General features: G+C 43.4%; 1 protein-coding gene across 2 annotated transcripts in view; it reads right to left on the bottom strand.

Annotated features, from left to right (window-relative positions):
• The window catches only part of LOC133242428 (fibrous sheath-interacting protein 2-like), a 105645-nt gene extending 84448 nt beyond the window's left edge, over positions 1-21197 (bottom strand). Inside the window, exon 1 of one of the 2 annotated variants that reach the window (XM_061408585.1) lies at positions 20899-21197. In XM_061408585.1, coding sequence (XP_061264569.1) covers positions 20899-21165 — 267 coding nt within the window. In that variant the 5' untranslated portion in view covers positions 21166-21197. The remainder of the gene's footprint in view (positions 1-20898) is intronic. The other variant, XM_061408583.1, reaches the window with a different exon arrangement.
• Between the last annotated feature and the right edge of the window lie 5248 nt (positions 21198-26445).

Genomic DNA, 26445 nt, shown 5'->3' on the forward strand with positions numbered 1-26445 from the left:
TCACCAAAACGCATCTCTTCCACTCACTAATAACTTCATTCATGCCTCCAGCCTGTTTCCCCATCTGTGAAAAGGGAATGCTGCTAACACCTTCCTTGTAGATTTTATTTTTAATTAAATGAAGCACAGCATGTAAAACCCTGAGGACATGCTTAGTAGAGTTAAGTAACAGACTTAATTTTTTTAAGAGAATTGAAATTGAGGTTTTTTTCCCCCAAAATCTAAGAGACAATGCCCTTATCAACAAAGTTTTTTAAGTATAAATAGGCTCACAAATATATCACCTTTCACCTACTAATTACTTGCTTAAAGCCTCTGCACCTCAGTTTCCTCATATATAAAATGGGAATGTTGATAACACTTTACTCATCGATTTTCTTTTTGATTAAATGAAGAGGAGCATGCAAAACAACCAGGACATTGCTTAGAAGATCTAAGCAACCCACTTAATTTTTTTTTAATACAGAGTATTGAAATGGGTTTTTCCCCCAACATTCTAGCCAGACAATGCCCTTTCCCACACAGTTTAATAAATAGACAAACGCGCCCAACAAAAAGCATGTATTTCCCTAACTAGTAATGACAGTAATGTCTCTGTGTCTCAGTTTCCTCATCTATAAAATGGGAATGTTGATAACACCTTCCTCATGCATTTGATTTGTAATTACACGAAGCAGAGCATGTAAAACACTGAAGACATGCTTAGTAAAGTAACATACTTAATTTGGGTTTTTTTTTTTAATAGAATTCAAATCAAGTTTTTCCCCCGAACATTCTAGATAGATGGGGCCTTACCCACAAAGTTTAGTAAATATAGATAGATACCATCAGCAAAAGCATTTCTCTCACTTACTAGCAATTTCATTAATGCCTCAGCTTCCTGAAGTATAAATGGGAATATTGACAACAATTTCCTGGTAGTATTTGTTTTCAATTAAATGAAGCAGACCTTCTAAACACCGAGGACATTGCTTAGCAGTCAAAGTAACACACTTAATTTTGGTTTTGTTTTTTTTTTTTAGAAGAATGAGTTGCAGTCGAGATTTTTCCCCAATAATCTGGACCAACAATGCACTTTACAACAAAGTTTCCTAAGTATAGATCTCTACACTCCCCAAAAAGCATCTCTTTCACTTTCTAGTTACTTCATTAATACCTCTGGGCCTCAGTTTCCTCGTCTATAAAATGGGAACGTTGATTACACCTTCTGTGTAGTTTTTCTTTTGAATTAAACGCAGGCAAGCAGGTAAAACACGACAGACTTTGCTTGGTAGATCCAAGTATCATACCTAATTTTGTTTTTTTTCCTAATAGACGGAGTTGACATTGAGCTGTTTTCCGAGCATTGCTTAGGAGATGTAACTAACATACATAATATTGGTTTTTTTTTTCTTTTAAGAGTGTTAAAAACTTTATTTTTAACCCACAGCCTTGTAGATTTTCTTATCTTACGGATTCTTATTTTTCATTAAATGAAACACAGCATGAAAAATACGCAGGACATGCTTAGTAGAGTTAAGTAACAACATACTTAGTTTTTTTAAGAGAATTGAAATTGAATTTTTTCCCCAAATATCTAACAGACAATGCCCTTATCAACAAAGTTTATTACATATAGATAAAAAGGCTCAGCGATACATCATCTTTCACCTACTACTTTCTTAGAGCCGATTTTCTTTTTGATTAAATGAAGAAGAACGTGCAAGACAAGCAGGACATTGTTTAGAAGATCTAAGCAACTCACTTCATGTTTTTTTTTTAATACAGAGAATTGAAATTGGGTTTTTTCCCCAACAATCTAGCCAGACAATGCCCTTTCCCACACAGTTTAATAAATAGACAAACGCGCCCAACAAAAAGCATGTATTTCCCTAACTAGTAACGACAGTAATGTCTGTCTGTCTCAGTTTCCTCATCTATAAAATGGGAATGTTGATAACACCTTCCTTGTGCATTTTCTTTGTAAAGTAATTAGTCTCAAATCAAAATAAATACATTTAAATCAAAAAATAAATGAAGTAGAGCATGTAAAACACTGAGGATATGCTTAGTAGAGATAAGTAACATACTTAATTTGGGTTTTTTTTTTTTAATAGAATTAAAATCAAGATTTTCCCCTAAACATTCTAGATAGATGAGGCCTTACCCACAAAGTTTACTAAATACAGATAAATATGGTTAGCAAAAACATCTACTAACAATTTCATTAATGCCTCAGCTTCCTGAAGTATAAATGGGAATATTGACAACAATTTCCTTGTAGATTTTGTTTTCAATTAAATGAAGCAGACCGTCTAAAACACCGAGGACATTGCTTAGCAGTCGAAGTAACATGCTTAATTTTGTTTTCTTTTTTAGAAGAATGAGTTGCAGTCGAGAATTTTCCCCAATAATCTGGACTGACAATGTATTTTCCCACAAAGTTTCCTAAGTATAGATCTGTACACTCACCAAAAATCATCTCTTTCACTTTCTAGTTACTTCATTAATACCTCTGGGCCTCAGTTTCCTCGTCTATAAAATGGGAACTTTGATTACACCTTCTGTGTAGTTTTTCTTTTGAATTAAATGCAGACAAGCAGGTAAAAGAAGACAGACGTTGCTAGGTAGATCTAAGTATCATACCTAATTTTGTTTTTTTCCTAATAGATGGAGTTGACATTGAGCTTTTTTCACCAACAATCTACAGACAGGGCCATTTCTCCAAATTTTACTGTGTCCATAAATATGCTCACCAGAAAGCATCTCTTTCACTTAATAGTCACTTCCTTAATGTCTCTGTGCCTCAGTTTACTCAGCTATAAAATGGGAGTGCTCTTTTTTTTTTTTTTTTAATTAAATGAAACAGAGCATATGACACATCCAGGATGTTACTTAGTAGATCTAAGGGAAAAACTTCATTTCTTTTTTTTTTTAGAAGAGAGAGTTGAAGTTGAGTGTTTTTCTCCAACAATCTAGATAGACAATGCCCCTTTCCACAAAGTTTATTGAGTGTAGATAAATACACTCTCAAAGACATTATCCGTTTCACTTCTTGTAACTTCATTACTGCTCCTGTGCCTCAGTTTCCTCATCTGTAAAATGGAAATACTGAGAACACGTTCCTCGTCGATTTTCTTTTGAATTAGATGAAGCTTAACGTGAAAAACACCTACCATTGCTTAGGAGATCTAACTAACATATATAATATTGTTTTTTTTCTTTTAAGAGTGTTAAAATCTTTATTTTTACCCCACAGCCTGGTACACTTTCTTTTACCTTACTGATTCTAATTTTTCATTAAATGAAACAGAGGTTGTAAAATACACAGGACATGCTTAGTAGAGTTAAGTAACATACTTAATTTTTTTAAGAGAATTTAAATTGAGTTTTTTTCCCAAATAGCTAACAGAAAATGCCCTTATCAACAAAGTTTATTAAGTATAGACAAATAGGCTCACCAATACATCATCTTTAACCTACTAATTACTTTCTTAAAGCCTCTGCGCCTCAGTTTCCTCATATATAAAATGGGAATGTTGATAACACTTTACTCGTCGATTTTCTTTTTGATTAAATGAAGAAGAGTGTGCAAAACAACCAAGACATTGCTTAGAAGATCTAAGCAACTCACTTATTTTTTTTTTAATACTGAGAATTGAAATCGGGTGTTTTCCCTAGAAGTCCAGGCTCGTGCCTGAACTCGTCATCATGAATGGAGCTCGGCCACATTTTGAGGCACACCGTTCTGTCACTGAGACTTTCCCCACCGCATCTTTCACCTGTATATGCCTGAGAAGTGCAGGGCCCAGCGAATGTGACTCAGGGATGTCATCTCATGAAAAGGGACCAGCTTGACATTCCTTACCAATTCTTTGTTTTTTGTTTTTTTTTTTTTTTTTTTTTTTTGACAACAGTTTTATTTATTTACTTTTGGCGGGGCTTGGTCTTCATCACTTCCCATGGACTTTCTCTAGGTGCAGCAGGCAGGGGCTGCTCTCTTGTTGTGGTGTGGAGGCTTCTCATATGGTGGCTTCTAACTGTGGCACACGGGCTCTCGGGCATGCAGGCTGCAGTAGTTGCAGCCCTCAGGCTCGGTCGTTGCAGCACATGGGACTTGTTACTCTGCGGCACGTGGGATCTTCCCAGACGAGGGATCGAACCCATGTACCCTGCAATGGCAGGCCAATTCTTAACCACTGGGCCACCAGGGAAGCCCTCAGCAATTCTTATCCATAGAGTACTAATCCCATTTCACATATAAAAACAAGTATACAAGAGAATTCACATGTTTCCTGGAAATACCCCCCAAAAGCCCTATAAAAACACAGTGTTTTCACTTTTTCAGTTCATCCATCAGGCATTCACTGAAGTGCTCTTGCTGAGGTGCTATGAAAAATTTGAAACTGGCAGAAAAACACCTTAGAAAAACTGTCATAGGAAACAGGTCTTACAAGACAGGAGCCACAAAATGAATGCTGTAGACAGGGGCCTTGCCAGGCCAAACGAAGCTCACACAGAGGAGGGCACAGGTGGAGGAGGCAAGGGTGGCATGGGGGGCCTGGGTGTTTGGGGCTGCAGTGGCAGCAGAGGCACCCAGCTCCAGCTGGGCCCGAAAACAATGTGGCCCTTTGGGGTCCATACAGGATTATGACGAGAGGGTGACCCAAGGCCACAGGGGACATTTGTCTGAGAATTACAGCCCTCTGATATCGCCAACACTTGGCCCTCCCACTCGTAAGCCTTGGGCAGTTAAGGTCTTGAGAGAAAAACACAACATGCAAATCTATATGCCACTGACGAAATGGAAGGAACTATTTCATTGCCAAAATACTGTAGGAAGGTTAAGGCTGCATCCCTCCCTCCAGCCCACCCTTAGGGATGGTAGACTGTATGTGCCAAGCTCTGGTCTAGGCTTACTGCTTTGCTCCTGTCCTCTCACTTTTAGTATTCTTGGATTATTTTCCACGTCCTACATGTAAGCCCGCTCGCAAACAGTGCCGTGTCCCTGCTGTCAGTGCTTTGCCTGGTAACAGGATAAAGAAATGTTAGTGCTCTACCAGCAGTCCAGCTGCTCTGCCCCTCCTCACTAGGGACAGTGTCACCCTGGTCTTTGGGGGGGCTGGGCATGATAAACACTCAACCCCTTTCAAAGTCATAACGAGGGAAACAGAACCAATTTAAAGGCCATCTTCAGTCTGAACTAAATAGTTACTAGGAAGGAACATGCTGGCTTTCTAGACAGAACGATGACTGAGGGGGTCTAACCTCTTGAGAGTTAGAAAGGTGGTCTGGCAAGGGGGCTCAGGGGGCTTGTGACTTGTCTTACTGGGACATGAGAGTTGCTGAAGCTCTGGATACTGCCTTAATATTTTAGTCTTGAATGCTAAGGCAAGTTCACCTAACTAGGTTCAAGTCCATTCTAACTCAGTTTCTGCCCAGCCAATAATTGGAGGGAAAGAGGCAGACCACCGTCATTTCTGCATACGCCAACCTGTCCCCACCCTCCAGCTTTTGTGGGCTCAGGACACTGTCAGCTGATTCGGTTCTACCCTCAGGTTCAGAATTCTAGATGGTGGTGATGTTGCCTGAGTGGTCAAACACCATGGTCCTACCAGCCCTTCGCCTCACCTAGGAGAGTCCAACACCATCAAGAGATCTAAGGCAGGAGAGTGGAACTAGGCATTTTAGAACAAGGTCAGCCACAGTGTGGCACCCCCGTGTTCACTGCAGCATCACGTGCAACAGCCAGATAAGCAAACAACCTCACTGTCTATCCACGGATGCATGGACAAAGAACACGTGTATACAGGCATGGCTCGGAGATACCGTGGGTTTGGCTCCAGACCACAGTAATGAGGCAAATAGCACTACAACGTCATCCACACAAATTTCTTGTTTTCCCAATACATATAAATGTCATTTTTACACTGTATTTGTATTCTATTCAGTGTGCAATAGCATTATGTCTTAGACAATAGCATAAATACCCTAATTGAAAAATACTGCTAAAAAATGTTAACCATCTTCTGAGCCTTCAGCAAGTTCGAATACTTTTGCAACAGTAACAGATCACTGATCACAGATCAGCATTACAAATATAACAATGATGAAAAAGCTTGAAATATTGCCAAAAGGACCGAAATGTGACAGAGGCAAGAAGTGAGCAAATGCTTTTGGATGAATGGCACCACTGGACTTGGAGATGCAAGGTGGCCACAAAGCTCAATGTGTAAACACGATATCTGCAAAGTGCATTAAAGTCAAGCACAAGAAATGAGGCATACCTGTATATACAATGGAACATTATTCACCCACAAAAAGGAAACTTTGAATTGGCTACATGGATGAACCTTGAGAGCACTATGCTAAGTGAAATAAATCATAAAGATAGATATTGTATGATATCATTTTTACATGCTGCTGCTGCTGCTAGGTCACTTCAGTCGTGTCTGACTCTGTGCGACCCCACAGACGGCAGCCCACCAGGCTCCTCTGTCCAGGGGATTCTCTAGGCAAGAATACTGGAGTCGGTTGCCATTTTCTTCTCCTTTTACATGGAGGACTCTCAAAACAAGCAACAATCTGCCAAAAAAAAATTTTTTTTAATGCTCACACAACAGAACAGATTGGTGGTCCCCAGAGGTTCAAAAAATGGTGAAGGGATTCAAAGGTACAAACACGTCATAGGGGGATGTGCAATATACAGGGTGGTAATTATAGTTAATAATATTTGTATTGTCCATTTGAAAGTTGTTGACCAAGTAGCTGTTAAAAGTTCTCATTATAAGAAAAACTGTGGTGTGGTAATGATGTTAACTAGATTTATTGTGGTCATTTCACCGTGTATAAGATAACTGAATCACTGTGTTATACACCTGAAACTAATATAATGTATGTCAGTTCAGTTCATTACAGTCACTCAGGCGTGTCTGACTTTTGTGACCCATGGACTGCAGCACGCCAGGCTTCCCTGTCTATCACCAACTCCTGAAGCTTGCTCAAACTCATATCTATCGAGTCAGTGATGCCATCCAACCATCTCATCCTCTGTTGTCTAGTTCTCCTCCTGCCTTCCATCTTTCCCATCATCAGGGTCTTTTCCAATGAGTCAGTTCTTCCCATCAGGTGGCCAAAGTATTGGAGTTTCAGCTTCAGCATCAGTCCTTCCAATGAATATTCAGGACTGATTTCCTTAGGATGGACTGGTTTGATCTCCTTGCACTCCAAGGGACTCTCAAGAGTCTTCTCGAACACCACAGTTCAAAAGCATCAGTTTTTCAGCACTCAGCTTTCTTTATGGCCCAACTCTCACGTCCACACATGACTACTGGAAAAACCATAGCTGAGACTAGACTGATCTTTGTTGGCAAAGTAATGTCCCTGCTTTTTAATATGCTGTCTAGGTTGGTCATAGTTTATCTTCCAAGGAGCAAGTGTCCTTTCATTTCATGGCTGCAGTCACCATCTGCAGTGATTTTGGAGCCTAAGAAAATAATGTATGTCAATTGTACCTCAATAAAAAAAATTTTTTTTTAATTGTGGAGGTGGGGTCACACAAAGTCTTTTCCCAGGATGTCTGGCAACTATTAACAAAACCATGTCAATGAAACCACACCTTCCACTCAGCATCTTAGTTAATGGTTTTTACATGGCATTTAATCATTTTGGAAGTTCCCAGACTACAAATTGTGACACTGGAAGCCTCCTCCCCTTGCCTGACTCCTCATTTTTGCTCTGTAATTTTAGGATTTAGGATCCTTCCTCTACATGAGTACATCAAGAAGACGAGTGTAATAGAGCTCATTGTTAAAGTGAAAGTGTTAGTCACTCAGTCATGTCCAAATCTTTGCAATGCCGTGGACTGTAGCCCACCAGGGTCTTCTGTCCATGGAATTTTTTAGGCAAGAATATTGAGTGGGATGCCATTTCATCCTCCAGGGGATCTTCCTAACCCAGGGATAGAACCCAGGACTCCTGCATTGCAGGCAGAGTCTTTATCATCTGAGCCAATAAGAAAGCGCAATAGGGCTCATTTTGGGAGGATTCAAATGGACCAGTGGTACCAACCAAAATGTACCTCCCTAAACAACCAGAGCCCACACTGGGGTATGTGGGCCAGCATTAGGTCTCTATTCCCAATAATGATTACAGAAAGCAAGTCTGTTATATTTGCAAAAGAGAAAAGGAAAAACATATTAAGAGTTTCTTCTTGGGAGTTCCCTTGGGATCTAGCGGTGGGGATTCTGAGCTTTCACTTCCATGACCAAAGTTCAATCCCTGGTCAGGGAACTGATCCTGAAAGGTACGAGTCGTGGACAAAAAAAAAAAAAAAAATAGCACTAACAAAAATGAGTTTCTTCTCATCACTAGAAATAATCATCTGTAACTGTATGGTGATGGACCTTAACTACACTTGTGGTAATCATTTTGTAATGTATGCGAACAACAAATATTATGTTTCACACCTGAAACTAGTGTATGTCAAATATACCTGAATGAAAAAAAAGCAAGAGAAAAGGATATTCTTGGGTATTCATGCTGTAGTCTGGACACAGATGAGAACATTTTCTCTTTACCCTTGTTTCTTCTTGCTCTTTCGCCCTTGAGAACTCCTCTAAGAGATCACTATGTAAAGCCAGGAGAAGCAAGTCACCAAAACGTCAGGTTTTCTTTCCCTGTGAGTTTTCTTTGCCTGTGTGACAGAGCAGAGGCCTGGGCCTCCCAAGCCCTGGCCAGACTGGCTGTGAGCCCAGCCCCTGGCCTTAGGCTCCCAGCCCAGGTCTCCAGACCCGTCACTCCAACCCCTGTCAGGTCTGCAGCCCAGGTCCATCACAACCCTCACACAGGGCTCTGCAGCAAAGCTAATAATAAAACTTTCCTGATTTTTCCTCCTACCAGTGCTTCTTTGATACAACTTAAGGTTTTCTATGGTCTCAAGTATTCACCTGCTGATCTCATGACCTAGAAATAACTCATCACTACTTGAGGAAATGAAAAAGTACTTCAGATTAACACAGGTCCAAATCTACCCTGAATTGACCCCACCAACACCAAACAAATTCCACAAAACCCACTTGTTCCTAATTGTACCACAAAAAGTGGTTTAAAAAAGTCCTGAGACTAGAAATTCCTCAAGAGAATATTCACTTATGTATTTGATAGTTTCATAACATTGAATCTGTGTGATATCTTCAAGGCATAAGTAGACTATATATTACAATTCTATTTTTTACCCTTTATGGGTCACTAGAATTTTGTCTGCAATTGTTCAGTTTTGGTTTTGTTTTCATTGATAGATTTAGTGCTGCCACTCCCTACCTTGCATTACCAAACACTGAAAAACAACAGCGGGAGAACATGGACTTTAAGCTTTCCACCCCATCCATCTCGGTGCAACTAAACAGATGCTAGTTACTCCTATAGTGTGTTCTCTGAACCAATTACTCCCTTGTGCCAGCACTGAAATATTCACAAAATCACTCATTTTACCTCAGATTAGGCTTGGTTTTGAATATTTCAAGTAGTTCAATTGAACTCTCTTATAACCCAGCTCCTCAGTGCATTAAGTACTTTCAGGTCACATTGAGTCCCAATATGAACTACTCATAAGATGGAAGGATTGAGTTTAGGAGGGCTAATTTCCTCCCTAAAGGATATTTGTGTTAGGAGGACCTGAACTTTACAGGAAGAGATTGTATCTGTATATATTCAGATAGATAGATGGCAGATAGGTAGGTACCACAGGTGTAGGAAAAGTGGCTCTATTTTTTTCCTTTGGGAACTATGTTCTCACTGGTAATGGGCTATTTCCGTGAGCTTGAATTTACTGATCCCATTTGTTACCCCTTAGAGCTCCTAAGGGCTTCCCTGGTGGCTCAGCTGGTAAAGAATCTGCCTGCAATGCAGGAGCCCTGGATTTGATCCCTGGGTTGGGAAGATCCCCGAGAGAAGGGAACGGCTACCCAGTCCAGTGTTCTGGCCTGGAGAATTCTGTGGACTATATAGTCCATGGGGTGTCAAAGAGTCAGACAGGACTGAGCAACTGTCACTTTCAGAGTCTGCAGATGGTGATTGCAGCCATGAAATTAAAAGACGCTCGTTGCTTGGAAGGAAAGTTATGCCCAACCTAAACAGCATATTCAAAAGCAGAGACATTACTTTGCCAACAAAGGTCCGTCTAGTCAAGCCTATGGTTTTTCCAGTGGTCATGTATGGATGTTAGAGTTGGACTTTAAAGAAAGCTGACCGCAGAATAATTGATGATTTTGAAATTTGGTGTTGGAGAAGACTCTTGAGACTCCCTTGGACTGCAAGGAGATCCAACCAGTCCATTCTAAAGGAGATCAGTCCTGGGTGTTCATTGGAAGGACTGATGGTGAAGATGAAACACCAATACTTTGGCCACCTGATGCGAAGAGCTGACCCATTAGAAAAAACCCTGATTCTGGGAAAGACTGAGGGCAGGAGGAGGAGGGGACGACAGAGGATGAGATGGTTGGATGGCATCACCGACTCAATGGACATGGGTTTGAGTGGACTCCAGGAGTTGGCAATGGACAGGGAGGCCTGGCGTGCTGCTGTTCATGGGGTCGCAAAGAGTTGGACACAACTGAGCGACTGAACTGAACTGAGAGTTCAAATCTTATTTTCCAATCATGGAAATGGCCATAAGCACAAATCAACGTGAGAATGTCCAGGACAAAAGTGTCCAAGCCCAGAAGCAGGTTTTAGGATGGCTCATCTGCCAAATTTTTTTCAGGTTTACTCATGTGCAATCTGAATGCAGTCTCATCCATGTGTCTTGCAAGCTCCTTCCTTAGAGAATGAAATCAAAATGTTCAGAATTTGGAGATGTGGATGAAATTAAATATGTGGATGTTATTTCATGCTTGGGTTTAAAGTTTCCATCCCCTTCACGCCCCCTACCCCAGTACACGTTTCTGTAATACTCAGCTCCAGACTTGCTTTAGGAGGTGGTTTTCCCTCCTGTGCAAAACGTCATTGTGGCATCAAATAAAATTAGTATTCAAGACAAAAATATTTTAATGCAGTATTTAATAAATATCAAAATTAGTGCAAAAATAGCACATGATGAAAATATTACTAAATTTGAAACATAGGTAATTGTGACCCTGCACTTGCTCCACTGTACTTCCTGTGCAGTTCCAACAAAACATTATTAACAACCAGGTCAGTGGCCAAACTTTCCCTACTTGATGGATTTAAATACCACAGGATGCCACTAGGTACCGCCTCCACCACAGAGTCCTGAGGGAGGTGTCCCTGTTGGCCTTGGGCCATCCAGGTAGCTTTTGGCTCTGAAGATGGACTGCAGAAGAGAACCAGAGGCACCCAGGGGCAACCGAGCCCCCTGGAGAACTAGGCAGCTCCAGGGTTAGCTGTATACTCAGGAACCAGGCGAGGTATCTGGTGCAGTGGAAAAGGCTCTCCGTCCATTGGCTCAAAGGGTGAATGTGATGTGGTGGAGGCCCCTCTGCAGGTTCCCTCGTTTCCCCACCTGCACCCCCGCCTCAATTCCGGGCCCCAGGTGGTCAGCTTCAGCTGCTGCTGCTACTGCTTCCTCCTGGGCTCCTGGGTACCTCGTGGACCTCCCCCAGTGCCAGTTCAGACCGCACTTAGCCCTCTTCTCCTCCCACTACCATCGCTCATACCAACGGAGGCTTCATATCTGGAAAAGGCGCAAGGCCGAGAGAGAGGCTATAGGGAGACCAAGGGCTGTGACTGTGTGGCAGCTGAGTCCGGTCCACTGGCCTCTCCCAGGGAAAGGGCGTTTTCTGGGCTTCGCCAAAGCACCTGACCTGGCCCGGCCTCTGACCAAGCAATTCTTCCCGGTCTCCCAGGCTGCAATAGCATCATCCAGGCTGTGCCCCCACCTCACCTGCCCCCAGCGGAGGCTCCAGTCTTGAGTGCTGTGAATGAATCAGCCTCTATTCCCGGATCTGTGCAGATGTCCTAGGCCGGGATAGTCCTGGGGCTAAGTGCTAGGTCAGTTTTCTGGGCGCCTGGTCCAAGTTGTAGCTTCTGTTGCTGGTCCAATGTGTACCTGCTCCTGCTTAGGCGCCCTCCCTCCCTCGACCCCCCTCCCTCCCTGGTCCCCCACTCCCTCCGGCCCTGCCCCTTGACTGAGGTAGGTGGGACCCTCTGCGAGCCCTTGAAGCCAGGGTATGGCCATAAAGTGGAGGTGTGCTAACTTGGGGTGCGGACGGGCAGGGAAATGAGACCTCACTGGCCCCTGGAGCCAGAGCCCTGGAGAAACATTAGGAGAACATCTCTCCAGGGATTTGGGCTCCTAGCCCATAGTTCCCCTGGAGCAAGAGATGCAAAGATGGGGCTGGAGAAGGCCACAGCCCAGTGGTCCCCTTTGTCCTATGTGCTCTGAGCACGTCTCCTCCCCACCCCCACCCCCCCCACCGCTCCAACTCTGTAACTAATGGATGGGGCTCTGGTTCTGTTTCACTCACCCGCAAAGTCCAGGAATGGGGCTAGTGATTCAGATGAAATGATTAGCTAGGGGGCTGCTTGCTCTGGCTCCTGGGGCCTCTATTTCAGGGCACACAGTGTGCTCAGAAGCTGGCTGCAAGAAACCCAACCCGCCCCTTATGAAGCAACAAGTACTACCGATTTGTGCTAACCCACGTCAGAGTGCACGCATAGACCCTGGCCAGTGCTTGGTGCTCTCAGAAAGCTTACAGTGCAAGGGGCCCTTCCTTCGGGGCCCTTCCTTCAACTTGGCAGGTAACTGTGGAGCTCTGCATACAGGGCTGGACTCAGCTCCCCAGCGCTGGCTGCAGGCACCCTACAACACTTGCGCCCGTGTTCTAGATCAGGAAGTGTTTGTTTCCATCTTCCTCATTGCTGCTCTTCTCTCCTGCACCTCAGTTCCCTTCTTCCCCTCCACCCTCACCCCTCCCCAACCCACCCTTCCACTCCGCTCCCCTCCCTCTCTGTCCCTCCTCTAAGTTCCAGAATTCTGTTTCTGCAGTGAGAAGTGCAAATGAAAGCCAGGCCAGGCTGAGGGTTTTATGCTTGTTCAAGAGGTATTTACAGGTGTCCTGGGGCATGGGAATATCCCAAATATGAAGAATAGCTTCTAACCATGAGTCTCATGCTTGACGTTGTACTTGATTTATCCTGTTTCTACCTGCTCCCTCATCACAATCATCATCCCCCTTTTAAAAGAAATGAAACCAGAGTGTTACTGCTCAGTGTCACTCACCGACAAGCTCTGTGCTGCCCTGATTCACTCACTGCACTTTCATCTGTGGCCCCTCTTCTACCACTGGGTTGGAACAGAGAAGGAGGAGCAGGTAGACAGAGCTGGGGCTGCTGTATTAGGCAACCTGCCTTTGAGAGGAACGGGGATTTGATCAGACAGCCTCTTAGGCACCTTTATCCTGGAGGACATTAATCATTTTTATCATTAATTAATTGTGTTGGTAAATTCTTTAAACCTCTCTTTCTCTCTTTTTTCCCATGTCCCATGGCATATGGGATCTTAGTTTTCCCCACCAGGGATTGAACTGGTCTTCCCTACAGTGGAATCACAGAGTCTTAACCATTGGACTGCCAAGGAAGTCCCTCAAGTATGTCATTCTTAATGACACTTTAGTGCAGGTGTGGAGGAGAGGAGGTGACATTTGTGCGCCCATCACTAATGTGCCTTTTGGAAGCTTGTATTTGGGACGAATAGTTCTTTACATCCTGGGCAATAACACTTTGGCATTTAAGATTTCCAATAAAACTTTACAGAGGACCACACCACACCGCTTCATGTTTACCACTTCAGTCACTTTCTCTTTATTCATTTATTCATGAGGTTCTGTGAGAAGGGAGATATCTACCCTCTGACGATTCCCAATGAGGACAGAATGGTTTCCTGTGAAAATGACATCTGTCCTGCATGTTTTTGTACCTGTGAGCATCACTAAGCCTATGTTGGCTGTGGTATAGAGGCCCTGTGCTGGGCGGTGTGGGAATGTCACAATACCCGACCCATCCATTGTGCTGTGGGTTCTCAGTGTCTCCAGAGGCAGATCAGCCCACACCAGAGAAAGAAGCCACAGATTATGGAGGCGGATTGCAGAGCCCCACCACTTCCTCGCTCTGTGACACTGGGCAAGTTGGCTGACCTCTCTCTGTGCCTCAACTGTCCCATCTATAGAATGGATCTCATGATGGTATGTGCCTTACACTGTTCTTAGGTTTAAATAAAGGAATAAAGTTAAGTCCCATGGTGAGCACTCAACCAGCATCAACTGGTGCTGGAGTAAAGGGAACAAGAGTGTGGTCAGTCTGTATCCTCGTCCACACTGACCTTGAAGATGTCGGGTGAGGAGTTATTGGGAAGAACAGAAAAATTTATATGTTGAAAACACGTAGAGCAGTGCCTGGCACAATAGATAAGGGCTTGATCCATGTGAGTTATTGGTAGTACTTGTATTGCTATTGCTATTATTTATATTGTTACTTTGGTGTTATTGATGAAAACTATTTCTAATTCAGAGACTATGCCCTAAGTCATTAGCTGGGCGTGAGAACTGAACATGGAAAGAGGAGATGGTTAGGGATCCAACAGAGTTCAGAGCTCAAGCAGAAAAGGCTTGAGCCAAGGGCCTAGGTTAGGAGCACGCAGGAGATGGAGGAATTTCCAGGGATCCATAGACAGGGCATGTTGGAAGGGAATCTGCAGTATCACAGGACATAGCGTTGAAAGGGAGGAAATCAAGATTTGGAAAAAACTGTGCAAAACTGTTTTTGTTCTATATGTAAGGGGGAACTAGGCTTCCGCGGGGGCTCTGTGGAAAAGAATCGGCTTGCCAGGCTGTAAAATCTGGGAAGCACAACTACTGAGCCCACGAGCTGCAACTACTGAAGCGCAAGCACCCTAGAGTCCGTGCTCCACAGCAAGAGAAGCCGCTGCAATAAGAAGCCCGTGCAGTACAGCTAGAGAGCAGCCCCCACTCACCACAACTAGAGAAAGCTCACACGAAGCAACCAAGACCCAGCACAGTCAAAAATAAATCAATAGATACTTCTTAAAAAGAAAGCAAGGGTGGGACTTCTCTGGCAGTTCAATGGCTAAGACTCTGTACTCTCACTACAGGGGACCCGGGTTCAATGCCTGGTCAGGGAACTAAGATCCCACATGCCACACCAAAGACCCAGTGCAGCCAAAGAGAGTAATAAAGAAAAATATTAAAAAAAGAAATAATCTACAATTAACACTAAAAAGAGAAAGCAAGGGTAATAGAGCCTTAGTAAATTGTCATGTACATATCTTTTCATTTTTTTGAGAAACGAAAAATTCTTTTGTCAGCCACAGTAATCAAACCACCATGGTATTGGAACAAACACAGACATATAGATCAAAGGAACAGAACAGAGACCCCCAAAATAAACCCGCACTCCTACTGTCAATTAATCCATGACAAAAGAGGCAAAACTATGCATTGGATAAGACAGTCTCTTCAGCAAGCGGCACTGGGAAGACTGGATGCTACACATGAAAGAGTGAAATTAGCACATTTCTTCACACCATACACAAAAATAAACTCAAAATGGTTAAAAACTTAAATGTAAAACAAGACACCGTTCAACTCCTAGAAAAAGCATAGGTGAAACTTTCTGTGACATAAATCATAGCGACATTTTCTTACATCAATCACCCAAGGCAAAAGAAATATCAATCAAAGCAGAAGGAAACAAATGGGCCCTAATGAAACTGAAAAGCTTATTATGCACAGCAAAAGAAATCATCAAAAAAACTAACAGAAAACCTACTGAATAGGAGAAAATATTTTCAAAGGGTGCAACTGAGAAGGGGTTAATATCCAAAATATAGGGAATTCCTGGCAGTACGGTGGTTAGCACCCCTCACTCACTGCTGAGGGCACGAGTTCAATCCCTAATTTGGAGTTAAGATCCCACAAGCCATGCAGCATGGCCCCCAAAACACTGTAAAACAATTAAAGATGAAATTGAAAAAGTAAACCTAAGAAATCTAAACCACACAAACAGTTCATAATGACTCAATGCAGAAAAGATAAACAACCTAATCAAAAAATGGGCAGAAGACCTAAATAGACATGCTCTAAAGCAGACATAGAGGGCCAAGAGGCACGTGACAAGATGACGAACGTGGCTAAGCAACAGAGAAATGCAAATCAAAACCACAATGAGGTAACACCTCACACAGGTCAGGATGGCTATCATCAAAAATTTACAAATAAATGGTAGACAGGGTGTGGAGAAAAAGAAACCCTCCTATACTGTTGGTGGGAGTGTAAATTGGTACAGGCACAATGGAAAATGGTATGCAGGTTCTTCAAAAACTATAAACAGAATTACCATTTGATCCAGAAATTCCATTCCTGGATCCAGAAAAAAAAATGAAAACTCTAATTTGAAAAGACACAGGCACCATAATGTTCATAGCAGCGCTATTTACAACAGCCAAGGCATGGGAACGACCCAAGTCACCATCAGGAGATGACTGGCTTAAAACAATCTGAAATACACACACACACACACACACACACACACAATTGGCTTCCTTGGTGGCACAGTGGTACAGAATCCACCTGCCAAGCAGGAGACTCAGGTTTGATCCCTGGATCAGGAAGATCACCTGGAGAAGGAATTGGCCATCTACTCCAGTATACTTGCCCAGAGAAATCCATGGACACAGGAGCCAGGCGGGCTACAGTCAATGGGATTGCAAGGAGTGAGACACGACTGAGCGACTAAACAATACAACAAAACCCAGTTGTAGGGTTTGATGAGAGAAGCAGAGTGAAAGGCCATGAGGGATATATTATAGAGACTAGATCTCACGCACTGGTGGGAGCCGAGATGAAGTCTATGAAAGGCTATTGCATTCACATTTGATGGTGGCCTGAAGTCACTGGAGATATTCAAGGCTAACAGCTGGGCAGACAGGTGTATATGAACTGGGGAGAGCAAAGACCAAGTGGAAGCTGCAAGGATTCCCTTGAACCCACAAGGACAAGCTAAAACCCATGAAGGCATAAAATCCTGTGATCCATACATCTGCCTCTTACCGTCTCCATTCTGGAGAAGGAGCCGGCATCCTTTGACACAGAGCTGCACGTGCACACGGCCCAGGGTCTGGAGCTGTTGTAGGAGATCACCCTGTGGGTGAGTCGCTGCAGGCCCCCTGCTGGCCCACGGCAACAAGGGTGCCAGGGCGTCAGTGCCAATGCATACAAGTGGCAATCGCACCTGCCCTTACACCCAACTTCAGAACATAATGGCCGTGGCTTCACTCCCACCTGCCAAATCTTGCCCCAGCTTTTCCAGCCAACCTCCACTCAGGACAGGGAAGGCAATCCCAGGAAAAGAAGCTCTAGCCTAGCTCAGTTGACAAAGCCATGACAACAAGCGGAGACAGACACCATAGTAGAGTGGACCTGGTCATTACTGGAGGGAAGGATGACACAGCATGGCAAATGACACACGGGGGGCATTCGGGCCTCAGTTACAGACAAGGATGTCCCAGCATTTGGTGCTCAGATTCCACAAACTTTGTGTCCACAAAGGATTCATGTAACCACCACATTTATGCCACCCATCCTGTTGAGTGTCTCTATCCACAGTGCTCAGTGGAGAAGAGGAGGAAGCTACCGTAAGTAAGCATGGAGCTACTGGCAGCATTTTGGAAAACTGGTCACCATGACTTTTGGTCACTGACCAATGACTTCTGAGCTAGGCCATAAACCTCTGGATATTCCACCAGCTTCTCAAAGAGGGTGAGTATTCTTAGGGAGATATCCCCCCCTAAAAAGGAAAGACTAATTTGGAAAGATACATGCACCACAGCATTCATTGCAGTACTATTTACAATAACCAAGATATGGAATCTACCCAGGTGTCCATCAACAGAGGAATAGATAAAGAGGATGTGGTGTATATGTATAGACACACAGTGGAATACTACTCAGCCATAAAATGAAGGAAATTTTGTCATTTGCAACAACATGGATGGACTTGGAGAGTATTACGCTTAGTGAAATAAGTCAGAGAAAGACAAACACTGTATGATATCACTTGTATGTGGAACCTAAAAAGTAAAGCAAGCTTGTGACTATGACCCAAAGAAAGAAACTAAACTCACCAATATAGAGAACAAACTACTGACTATCAGTGGGGGAGAAAAAGTCGGGAAGGACAAGATCCAAGTAACGGATGCCTAGGTACAAACTACTGTATATGAAATAAATAAGCTTCAAGGACATATTGTGCAGCACATGGAATATAGCAATATGTCATAAGAACTATAAACGGACTATAACTTTTAAAGACTGTGAATCACTATGTTGTATCCCTGAACTTCATAATATTGCACATCAACTATAACTCAATTAAAAATATGTAAATACAAAGAAACAAAATCAACCAATAAAACAGAGTGACTGATTCCTTAATTTTTTAAGTGTTTTTTTAATTTAATTTTATTTTTAAGCTTTACAAATTGTATTAGTTTTGCCAAATATCAAAATGAATCCGCCACAGGTATACATGTGTTCCCCATCCTGAACCCTCCTGCCTCCTCCCTCCCCACACCGTCCCTCTGAGTTGTCCCAGTGCACTAGCCCCAAGCATCCAAGACAAATAAGGGTGACACAGTACAGGCTTTGGTCGGAATAGTGACTAGTTTCCAAAGCTTCAGGTGGGAATATGAACCTGAAATCTGTCCCAGTGTGACTCTTGGATAGCTTCCCAGATTAAAAATACAAGATTGAGAGACAACAACCTCTGTTTCTGTGCTCTTTCCCACATCTATTGAGAATAAGAAATAGTGGGCCCACGGATACAAGAGAAACTCACAGGAGAACAGCTTGAAGATACGGGGAAGTTGCAAAGACGATAGCACAGATATTCTGCTGATTTTATGGCATAAGATGGGCTTGAAGCATTTTCCAAAGGAGGAAGAATCAGAAGTGGCTTTATTCATCGCAAATTAGTTGATTTTTACATAAGAACATCCAACGAATAGCTCTGCTTTCCTGGTTTGACTGGCAGAAAGCTATACAAGCACAGCACGGTAAATAGCTCCACAGCCCACGCTTCATTTATACTTATTATTTATCCTCTGGATAAACAAAGTTAGAAATAGAAAATATTAATTCAGCTTCTAAAGTTGTGCACCTAAGAATTTCCTCAGGAAATTCTGATTACTCTCTTTTAAAGAGTAATAGAAACTATGGGTGTTATTTTGAAGAACCAGTTTTCTTCAGGGGTCATGGTGGTAATGACAACAGTAACAACAATAATGACTAATACTGATTTAGGACTTGCTATGTGCTAGGCACTAACCAAATATTTTACATGTATTATCTCATTTAATCCTCCCCATACCTGTAAACAATCAGTAGCCTGATTGCTTCCACTTAAAGATGAGGAAATTGGAGCCTAGAAAGGTTGTGATCTGTGTAGACACACAGTAAGCTCCAGGGCCAGATTCCAAACCCAGCTGCCCTACCTTCCTACAAAACTTCACACTGGGGACTTTCCTGGTGGTCCAGTGGCTAAGATTCCAAGTTCCCAGTGCAGAGGGCCTGGGTCAATCCCTGATCAGGGAACTAGATCCCACAGGTCACACCTAAGAGTTCACATGCAGCAACTAAGACCCAGGGCAGCCAAATAAACTAATTAAAATAGTTTTTAAATTGAGATTTAAAAAAATTCACACTGATCAACAGGTAGACAATACTTTGGCAAAAGATGTATAAACAGGAATGTTGAGTGCAGCATCTTTTAAAAGAATTTAACATTTGAAAAAAGCTTGTTCATCATAAGCAACTGATTAAATTAATGAAGGTCCCTCCATCCAACAGGTTTACGCATCTGGTAGGAACTATATTGCAAAAAGCATGGATAATATGATCCAATTTTAGTTGAAACAGCATTTTACCAGTATTTACATATATGAAAATATCTGGAAAATTACACAGAAGACAACAACGATCATTTTGAAGTGATAGGATCCAAGGTAAATGAAAACATGAATTTCCAACTTTTCCTACAACAATTACCTAATAAAGAATAGAATAAAATCTTTAAACATCACACTACTCCTTTTCCCTGAAAGATCCTGCTTCCAGCTTGAGCTCCAGACTGGAAACCGACTGCACTCAGGTGCTCTGTCATTATCCTCTCTGGGCTTCCTATTCCGCATATGTAACAACAAGAGGGCGGTTTAATTTCAAAAACTCCTTCCAGCTCTAGCATTCTTTGACTTGGTCCATATCATTCCTAGGGAAGTTCTTTACCAAAAAAGGAAACACAAAAAGGGCTGTGGGGATTTAATGTCCATAAAACGTCTTGTCACACCTTCCCTGTTGTCAACTAACAATGTTGTGATAATTTCAGGAGAACAGCCAAAGGGCCTCAGCCATACATACACATGTCCATTCTCCCCCAAATCGCCCTCCCATCCAGGCTGCCACATAACATTCACCAGTCTCCACTCTTTTTTAAGATTCTTTCCTCAGTACAGAGTACTGAGTTCCCTCTGCTACACAGTAGGTCCTTCTTTGTCATCTATTATGTATATATTAGAGTGTGTAAGACAACCCCAGTCTCCCGAGAAAGACGATTTTTAACCTACACATTAACAGACAAACAAAACACACTGGACGCCGAAACAACACACCCGGCAACTGGAGCCAAAAAAGAAACAAAACCAATACAGTATTGTAATTAGCCTCCAATTAAAATAAATAAATTTAAATTAAAAAAAAAAAAAGAAAAGCAAACTGGCTAAACACAGTCCCCGGTCCCGTTCTCAGTCCATAGATTCTTGGTTTCTTTCTTAAGATCACCTGTTACTTATTACATCAGAAAATGATATTAATAATAATAATAATAACTAACCTTTATTTCTCGGCTATCCATAAGGCCATTTAGGGCTGCCCTGGTAGCTCCGCGGTAAAGAATCTGCTTGCCAATGCTGGAGACAGAAGAGACATGGGTTCGATCCCTGGGCCACAAAGATCCCCTCGGGTAGGAAATGGCAACCCACTCCGGTATTCTTGCCCGGAAAATTCCGTGGCTAGAGAAGCCTGCCGGGGTACAGTCCATGGACTCGCCAAGAGTCGGACACGACTTAGCCACTGAGCACACAGGAATAGGCGAACTCATGCGGGGCAAAGGAGAGAGTCTGTTTCTTAGAAAGGCGGGGTCTGGCGGTGGCGGCCTTGACTCTCCCGCGCCCTCTGCTGGGGAGTTGGCTCCACGCTGACTCTCCGCACTTGCGCCTTCCCTAGAAGCTTCTTGCACTTCGTGCGTTGATGTGAGACCGCTAGGTGACATGGGGGGAACTGGAGGTTACTAGGGGCTGCAGTGGGGACGTGTGGAGTCTGAGAAGTGAGGTGCAGACTGAGGGCGGTGTGGGAGTCTGTGGGGCGGAGAGCGATGTGCAGCCTGCGGGATGCAGGGTCACCAAGATCTACTTTCCACTATGCGAGTGTGGTCCTGGCATCACCGGTGGCGTCTCCCGCGCCCCGCAGCCCTTTGCTCTGCTTAGGAAAATGGTAGAAGGCGGGGGCGAGGGCCAGTTTCCCTGGAGCCTTTTAAGCCTGCCTCCTTCCCATAAACTGTAAAACGTGCCCTTACAGGGAAGGCGCTGTGTTTTCTATTAGCCTTCCCGCAGGGCCGTTTATCAGCAATCTGTATTATGAAAACGGAGGACGTTTTTCAACAATTGTAAATCCTGAAACTATGTCTTGCAGGTCCTTGGCCAGGGGCCAGTTTCCCGAGAGTCACTGCTCAGGAATCTTCCAAACTGACTTGCTCCACACCCCACTTCTCCCCCACCCCTACTTTCCATCCACTTAGCAAATACTTTCCAAGATGCCTATTCACCTAACAACTGTAATTCTGAGATCTCACCCATTCATGTCCACTTGCTAGTTGTGTGGCATCAGGTACGTCACTACTCAGATAACAGCATCAACCTCTACAGAATGGGTGAGTAAACCTCCTTTATTCACTCATTCCACCTGTGTCAACTGAGCACCTATTCCATTTGGGCCCTGGGCTAGGTGCTGGGAAGACCTCAGGGAGAAAGACAGATGCTTTCCTTCCTGTCATGGAATTTGCCTCCCAACCAGGGACCCAGACAGTAAACCAATAAATACACAAATGGTGATGTGTCCATGTAAGGAACGTGGTACAAGGAGAGAGAATACATGGATTCTGACTTGGGTTGTAAGGTCAAGGAAGGCCACTCAGGAAGGGACACAAAAGCGTAACCTGAAGGATACCTAAGCTGGATGAAAGTTGCTGGGCCAAAATGCTGAATCTAAGAAAGGTGCAGGAGTCGCTAGATATCAGGAGTGAGGAAAGAGGCTCCAAAGGAGTTTGCAGAAGTAACCAGGGGACCCTTGGTGTTGTACCTTCTATGGATTTGGACAAATGTATTAAGGACGTCTATCCATCATTATACTGTCAAACAGAGTATTTTCACTGCCCTGCAAACCCTCTGTGTTCTTCCTACTCCTCCCTCCTCCCTCCTCCTGGCAACCACTGATCTTTTTTCTGTTTTTTGTCTGTCTCCATACTTCTGCCTTTTCCCCAAATGGCATATAAATGGACTCATTCAGCATGTACCCTTTTGAAACGGGCTTCTTTCACTAGTAATAATGCATTTAAGGTTCTTCCATAACTTTAATGGACTTTTTTCAGATATTTTAATGTATCCAAGTGTGGGGAAATGAAAGTCACTCAATCGTGTCCGAGTCTTTGCTACCACATGGACTATACAGTCCATGAAATTATCCAGGATAGAATACTGGAGTGGGTGGCCTTTTCCTTCTCCAGGGGACCTTTCCAACCCAGGGATCAAACCCAGGTCTCCAGCACTGCAGGTGGATTCTTTACCAGCTGCGCCACAAGGGAAGCCCTGATGTATCCAAAGAGCTAAACAAAACAATGTCTAAAATCTAAAGGAAAGATTCCACTCCAATAAGAGCTTGCAAGTCATCATTCCCACCCTCAGAAGAAAAAATATGAACAGATTAAAAATCAATGACCATTCTTGGCCACATCACAGAATTGAGGTCATGGGACAAACTGTAATCCCTGAACTGGAGAAAGAGCTGATTCTCGAGATTACAGATTATAGTGAACACAGATCAGCACACCTGAGGCAGAAAATGCTGAAATCTAAAACCTGGAACTTCAAAGGTAGCTTCAATGAATTGCTGGTGACTGAGTGTGGACTAACTTGAGAATTAAAAATTCCTAGGGACCTAATCAAAGCAACCCCCACCCCCACAATCATGGTGTTTACTCCTAGGATCCTCAACACGTTTTCTTGGTAAAGATCAGAGAAATATTGCCTCCTGTTTGACCAAGAAAGAGGGGAGAAGTAACCATCTGGAAACAAGCCAAGAGCATTCTTCGTAACAATGGCCTACCCAGCAAGGGAGAAGACTTCACCAGAGCCTTCTTGGACTTGGGGTAAGGGAAATTACCAAACTTCAAACCCCCTAGACATTCACCTTCACAGAAGAGAAGAAAAAAGCTGAGGACTACTTGTGAAGGTCATAGTCCAGGGGGTCAGGGACACTAAACAACTGAGCCCAAATGATGAGATTATAGAACGTGTCTCCTCAACCCAGACCTGACCAAACATCAACAAGGTCTCCTTATAATGCAGTGGGTCACAGATGAAAGAACGGAAGGCTCAGACTCTATTTAAGAAGCGGTCTATGGGAAACGAAAGACGCCAGCAGGCAAAAACAAAACACTAGTGGAAATTGAATCCTCTGATACTACAGATACAGAAAACTGTAAACACAGCATATCTCTTGGCCAGACAAAAATAAGATGTCATACAAAGGCCTGTGTACTTCCAAATACCTGATCATTATTGGCTTTCAACGACAACTAAAAGATGCATAGCCTGATAAAAGGAAAGAAGAAATAGTCTGAAGAGACAAAGCAAGTGTCAGAAGCAGATTCAGGTATAGCAGAGATATGAAATTATCTGACTGAGAATTTAAAATAGATCAATATGCTAGGGCTCCAGTGGAAAAGGTGGACAACTTGCAAGAACAGATGGATAATGTAAACAGAGAGATAGAAACCCTTAGAAAGAATATAAAGGAAATAGTAGAATAAAAAACTGCAAAGAAATAAAGAATATATTTAATGGATGCATCAGATGATTGGAAAGGGCTGGGATTAGAATCAGAGAGTTTGAAGATTTATCAGTAGAACCCCCCTCAAACTGAAATGTAGAGAAAAAATTAATAAAACATAGAATAGAATATCTTCCAATCACTGTGGGACAATTACAAAAGGTATAACAGGTATAATGGGACTACACAAAGCAAAGAAAGAGAAAAGAAAGAGAGGAAGTATTTGAAGTAATAATAGCTGGGATTTTTCTAAAATTAGTGAGAGGTCAACACATCTAGGAAGTTCAGAGAACACCAAGCAATATAAACGTCAAAAGGAAAAAAAAAAAACACACCTAGGCATATCATATTCAAATTGCAGAAAACCAAACACAGAGAAAATCTTGAAAAAAGCAGAGAATAAAAACACCTTACGTAACATGTATATTCGGAGAAGGCAATGGCACCCCACTCCAGTACTCTTGCCTGGAAAATCCCATGGACAGAGGAGCCTGGTAGGCTGCAGTCCATGGGGTCGCTAAGAGTCGGACACGACTGAGCAACTTCACTTTCACTTTTCACTTTCATGCATTGGAGAAGGAAATGGCAACCCACTCGTGTTCTTGCCTGGCGAATCCCAGGGATGGCGGAGCCTGCTGGGCTGCTGTCTATGGGGTCGCACAGAGTCGGACACGACTGAAGTGACTTAGCACCAATATGTATATTATCATATGTGAAACGGATTGCCAGTCCAGGCTTGATGCATGATACAGGGTGCTCGGGCTGGTGCACTGGGATTACCCAGAGGGATGGGATGGGGAGGGAGGTGGGAGGGGGGTTCAGGATGGGGAACACATGTACACCCGTGGCATATTCATGTCAATATATGGCAAAACCAGTACAATATTATAAAGTAATTAGCCTCCAAAAATTTAATTAATTAATTAATTAATTAAAAAGAAAACACACACCTTACCTAGAGAGGAACACAGGTGGTCCCTGCAGGGAGTCTTGCTCTATATGCCAGTCTGAGTCTTGCCAGAAGCCTGACCGAATGGCAAGGCCATTAGCCACATCCACGGTTCAGTGAAGATACAGCAAGCCTTCTTGTTGAAGTGACCTGGACAGACATCCACACTGCATGAGGCTCTGCCCGTTGCAATGAGCATCCCTCGCCACACTCAGTAAGGGAAAGGGCGGTCTCAGATTCAATGGCAGCTGTGCCCCATTCCTGCTTGTTTGTAGTTGACTGGGAGGAGCCATCAGGTGTGCTGATCAGGCCCACTTATGGTCCAGGACAGGGGTCCCCAATCCCCGGGATCTAATGCCTGATGATCTAAGTGGAGTTGATGTCATGATAATAAAAACGAAGTGCACAATAAATGTAACCTGCTTGAATCGTCCTGAAACCACCATGACCCCACCCCGTCCATGGAAAATTCTCTTCCACGAAACTGGTTCTGGTGCTAAAAAAAGATTGGGATTGGTGATCCAGGAGGTCTTTGTACCTGGACCCTCACAGGGCCAGTGGAAGCAGTGGCTCTTTGGGCAATGTGCCAGGGAGCCAAAGAGACACCCCTGAGAACCTTTCAGGGAGTTGTGAGACCCCATCTGCTCTGCATTTTGCTCATTCCTGTATGTACCATTTCTATATAAGATTCCTGAACCACCTCCATCAGGTGAGTTGAGACATCTGCTTGGATCCATGCCATGACTAGAATTTATGATCTTAAGATTACTAAGGGGCTTCTCTGGTGGTCCAGTGGTTAAGAATCCACTTTCCAGTGCAGGGGATGCAGCTTTGATCTCTGGTCAGGGAACTAACATCCTACATGGCTCGGAGCTACTTAGCCACATGCGCCCACAACTACAGAGCCCGTGTGCCTTTATGAATTATCCCACATGCCGCAACTAAGACCTGACATAGCCAAATAAATAAGTAAATATTTTTTAAAAGATTACTTCACAGCCATGAATCATGTGCACAGTATCCTCCAAGGGCTAATAAGAGGCCAGTAACTGTCCTGAGCTGACTAAGACACTGGGCCTCTCTGGTTCATCTCCAGATTCACCAGCAAAGGTGAAATCCAGGGCCATCACCATGCAGACTCTAGTGGGACTCTGTCAGGTTCTTCATAATCTGCTTCCTGACCCCAGATTAGAGTTCCTTAGCGGGGATAGCCCATGAATCTCCCTTGAAGCCCTGGGATTGAGTGAGTGGACACAGAGATGTCTTTGGGAAAGCCCTTGCCCAGATGGTCCAGAAGAGGGTACCTGAATACCATTTGTATGTTGT

The sequence above is a fragment of the Bos javanicus genome, chromosome X, assembly GCF_032452875.1.
Source record: "Bos javanicus breed banteng chromosome X, ARS-OSU_banteng_1.0, whole genome shotgun sequence".
NCBI lineage: Eukaryota > Metazoa > Chordata > Mammalia > Artiodactyla > Bovidae > Bos > Bos javanicus.